The sequence below is a fragment of the Centroberyx affinis genome, unplaced genomic scaffold (genome assembly GCF_046629955.1).
Source record: "Centroberyx affinis isolate AG114_WGS23_722 - 3 ecotype Tasmania unplaced genomic scaffold, CSIRO-AGI_Caff_v1 ptg003775l_1, whole genome shotgun sequence".
NCBI classification, from domain to species: domain Eukaryota; kingdom Metazoa; phylum Chordata; class Actinopteri; order Beryciformes; family Berycidae; genus Centroberyx; species Centroberyx affinis.
Genome location: NW_027281650.1, coordinates 1 through 5000, shown reverse-complemented (window position 1 = coordinate 5000; position 5000 = coordinate 1). Strand labels below are relative to the sequence as shown.

Here is a 5000-nt window from a genome sequence, read left to right as displayed (position 1 = left end):
ACAGAACAGAACAGAACAGAACAGACAGAACAGACAGAACAGAACAGAACAGAACAGAACAGACAGAACAGAACAGAACAGACAGAACAGAACAGACAGAACAGAACAGACAGAACAGAACAGAACAGAACAGAACAGACAGAACAGAACAGACAGAACAGACAGAACAGAACAGACAGAACAGACAGAACAGACAGAACAGAACAGAACAGAACAGACAGAACAGACAGAACAGAACAGACAGAACAGACAGAACAGTACAGAACAGACAGAACAGACAGAACAGAACAGACAGAACAGACAGAACAGAACAGACAGAACAGACAGAACAGAACAGACAGAACAGACAGAACAGACAGAACAGAACAGACAGAACAGACAGAACAGACAGAACAGAACAGAACAGAACAGAAAGAACAGACAGAACAGAACAGACAGAACAGAACAGAACAGACAGAACAGAACAGACAGAACAGAACAGAACAGACAGAACAGAACAGACAGAACAGAACAGAACAGACAGAACAGAACAGAACAGACAGAACAGAACAGACAGAACAGAACAGAACAGAACAGAACAGACAGAACAGAACAGAACAGACAGAACAGAACAGAACAGACAGAACAGAACAGACAGAACAGAACAGAACAGACAGAACAGACAGAACAGAACAGAACAGACAGAACAGACAGAACAGAACAGAACAGACAGAACAGAACAGACAGAACAGAACAGAACAGACAGAACAGAACAGACAGAACAGAACAGAACAGACAGAACAGAACAGACAGAACAGAACAGACAGAACAGAACAGAACAGAACAGACAGAACAGAACAGACAGAACAGAACAGAACAGACAGAACAGAACAGACAGAACAGAACAGACAGAACAGACAGAACAGAACAGAACAGAACAGAACAGAAAGAACAGACAGAACAGACAGAACAGACAGAACAGAACAGGACAGAACAGAACAGAACAGAACAGAACAGAACAGACAGAACAGACAGAACAGAACAGAACAGACAGAACAGACAGAACAGACAGAACAGAACAGAACAGACAGAACAGAACAGAACAGACAGAACAGAAAGAACAGACAGAACAGACAGAACAGACAGAACAGAACAGAACAGACAGAACAGAACAGACAGAACAGAACAGAACAGAACAGACAGAACAGAAAGAACAGACAGAACAGACAGAACAGACAGAACAGACAGAACAGAACAGAACAGACAGAACAGAACAGAACAGAACAGACAGAACAGAAAGAACAGACAGAACAGACAGAACAGACAGAACAGACAGAACAGAACAGAACAGACAGAACAGACAGACAGAACAGAACAGAACAGAACAGACAGAACAGACAGAACAGACAGAACAGACAGAACAGAACAGAACAGACAGAACAGAACAGGACAGAACAGGACAGAACAGAACAGAACAGACAGAACAGACAGAACAGACAGAACAGAACAGAACAGACAGAACAGACAGAACAGACAGAACAGAACAGAACAGAACAGACAGAACAGAACAGAACAGAACAGACAGAACAGACAGAACAGACAGAACAGAACAGACAGAACAGACAGAACAGAACAGAACAGACAGAACAGACAGAACAGACAGAACAGACAGAACAGAACAGAACAGACAGAACAGACAGAACAGAACAGACAGAACAGAACAGACAGAACAGACAGAACAGAACAGACAGAACAGAACAGACAGAACAGAACAGAACAGACAGAACAGACAGAACAGACAGAACAGAACAGACAGAACAGAACAGAACAGAACAGACAGAACAGACAGAACAGAACAGACAGAACAGACAGAACAGAACAGAACAGAACAGAACAGAACAGACAGAACAGAACAGACAGAACAGAACAGACAGAACAGAACAGAACAGAACAGACAGAACAGACAGAACAGACAGAACAGAACAGACAGAACAGAACAGAACAGAACAGACAGAACAGACAGAACAGAACAGACAGAACAGACAGAACAGAACAGAACAGAACAGAACAGAACAGACAGAACAGAACAGACAGAACAGAACAGAACAGAACAGAACAGAACAGACAGAACAGACAGAACAGACAGAACAGAACAGAACAGACAGAACAGAACAGAACAGAACAGAACAGACAGAACAGAACAGAACAGAACAGAACAGACAGAACAGACAGAACAGAACAGAACAGAACAGACAGAACAGACAGAACAGACAGAACAGACAGAACAGAACAGAACAGAACAGAACAGACAGAACAGAACAGAACAGACAGAACAGACAGAACAGAACAGAACAGAACAGAACAGACAGAACAGAACAGAACAGACAGAACAGACAGAACAGAACAGAACAGAACAGACAGAACAGACAGAACAGACAGAACAGAACAGAACAGAACAGAACAGACAGAACAGAACAGAACAGAACAGAACAGACAGAACAGACAGAACAGAACAGAACAGAACAGACAGAACAGACAGAACAGACAGAACAGACAGAACAGAACAGAACAGAACAGAACAGACAGAACAGAACAGAACAGACAGAACAGAACAGACAGAACAGACAGAACAGACAGAACAGACAGAACAGAACAGACAGAACAGACAGAGTGTTCTGCCCACTGACCCACTTCAGCAGCTTCACCTGCTTCTTTTTCCATGCCCTCCTTCCAACACACACACACACACACACACCTGACCCTCTTGTTTCTTTATATTTGGTAACATTTTATTTGAAGTGGTGATGACTGATGGTGGATAAGGCTGACAGAACTGTGTCATGACAACTGACATGATCATGAGTCAGACGTTATGAATGTTTATGACTGTTGTCTTTAAGTGTCATTGGGTTGATAATGACACTTTCACTGCACAGACATCTACAGCAGGGTCAGCTTTGCATTGAAAGTGTCACTATCATCCGAATGACACTTAAAGACCCTATAGACAACTTTTGTGCCTTTACTTATCATTATGAAGTAAATGTTGATTGCACAGTGTAATGTCTATAGAATAATGACATCATCAGCGTTTAGATTGGTTCCTATAAGCTTCGCTTTCACTCTGCAGCTCTGTCTGCCACCGGGTGCCATCTCCTGGGAGAAGGCTCCATTTACGGCACAAAGGAAGTGAGTCATCCATTACCCAACCAAAAGAGGAACAGGATAGGTTTTCCCCGGTAGCTATCGGTAGCGGTAGCGTTAGCAACATGGCTAACGCTAGCAGCCAGAAAACAAACCAGGAGCTACAAGGAAGCCAGGACCAGTCTGGAACAAAAGAAACAAACATCTAACTATGTTTGTTTCTGGCTGCTAGCGTTAGCTAGCGTTAGCTAGCGTTAGCAACGTTAGCCATGTTGCTAACGCTAACGCTAGCAGCCAGAAACAAACAAATGATCCATTGTCCGTTTGATAATCTAAACAAAGAACAGGTTTTCTTGCAGTGGCCTTTCTAAAATGAGCAGTGGTGAAAGTTACTATATTGTGTTTTGATCAAAGAGTTGATAAGCAGACAGATGGTTTGTTCTGTTGCACAGAGCTAGACTCTAACAGAAAGAGATCCGGTTGTCTTTGAGACAGCAGAGCAAACAACAACAAAACCACCTGGAAACACTAGAGGGGACAACGGGGGGAAAGATGAGAAGTTGTCTGTATCCACTTTAATGACAACAGTCGTAAACATTCATAACGTCTAATTCATGATCATGTCAGTTGTCATGACATAGTTATGACGGTGTTATGTCAACCTTACTCTCCCCCTTCAATACAGTGTTACCTTATTTTTATTCATTAGTCATTACAGATACACTTGTTATGGGTCAACAGGCTGCATAACAGACTGTGTTTTCTCATAGAGAAACATCATTATCAGAGTAAAGAGAGCGAAAAGAAAATAAGATAAACAGAAGTGAAACAGATTAAAATTACAGACCAACAACAAAAAACAAAACAAAAAATCAAAAACATAAAAAAAAAGATTAACAAGCAAACAAAATGGTAAGGGGGGAGTAATTAGCCCAGCAGGGTTTTACATTAATTTATTGATAATTTATTTTTATGGGTTAGAGAAAATCAGCCCATTTAGAAATAAAATTGTCAGGTTGTAACCTTAACCAATGAGCCAGTCTTTCCATTTCTTTCAGTTTGGATTTTAAGAAGATTGTTCATCAGATCAGTTGGGTTTGTTCTCCTCACATGGAGAGGGAGAACAGAACAGAACAGAACAGAACAGTTTTCAGGCTGTTACATCTCATAAAGTAACGCTTTTATAATCGAATCTCAAAAATCACAAGTGTAACCAGAAGGTCACAGGCTCGGTCCCCTGTAATCTAATAATTATGTCGTCTATAAAATGTCAAAAATAACGACAAATGCCCATCAGATGTTGCCAAAACCCAAAGAGTCTTAAAATGACTTTAAACATACACATGTAATACCAAGTTTAAACACACAGTATTTACTTTAATAAAACAAAACTAAAAAACAAAAATAACAAAATAGAAATTCTAACACATTAAATCAACAATAGGCAAAAGGTCAGGGATTACAGATGGATGATTCAGCAGTTTTCTGTTTGACTGGTCGATATTCACCTGTGTTCCTGAGACAGAGACTGAGACAGGAATACAAATATACAGCGCTATTCCTCTCTTTACCTTCAGACAATTAACTCTCTCTCTCTCCCTCTCTCTCTCTCTCTCTCTCTCTCTAGATCACTGAAAGCGGCATCACTCTTCCTCTGAAAGGTAACAGTCTTTTGTTGCCGTTTATTTTTTTGCCTCGTTGGTGGATTTTCTCGTTTTATTTCAGTGTTCGAAATAGGGCTGAACGATTTTTGAAAAAATATCCAATTGCGATTATTTTGACTGATATTGCAATTGCGATATGATTTGCGATATTAGAGGGAATGATGATTTTGACATCATTATTCTCATTTTTTTATGGTGTGATTTTTGCGGGGA

At 40.6% G+C, this 5000-nt stretch overlaps 1 protein-coding gene across 1 annotated transcript in view; it reads left to right on the top strand.

The window, feature by feature from the left end:
• Positions 1-4784, top strand: part of LOC139662363 (another transcription unit protein-like) — a gene marked incomplete at its 3' end in the record, with an annotated part of 24743 nt that extends 19959 nt beyond the window's left edge. The window contains exon 10 of the mRNA XM_071541025.1: positions 4751-4784. Within this exon, the coding sequence (XP_071397126.1) occupies positions 4751-4784 (34 nt within the window). The remainder of the gene's footprint in view (positions 1-4750) is intronic.
• Between the last annotated feature and the right edge of the window lie 216 nt (positions 4785-5000).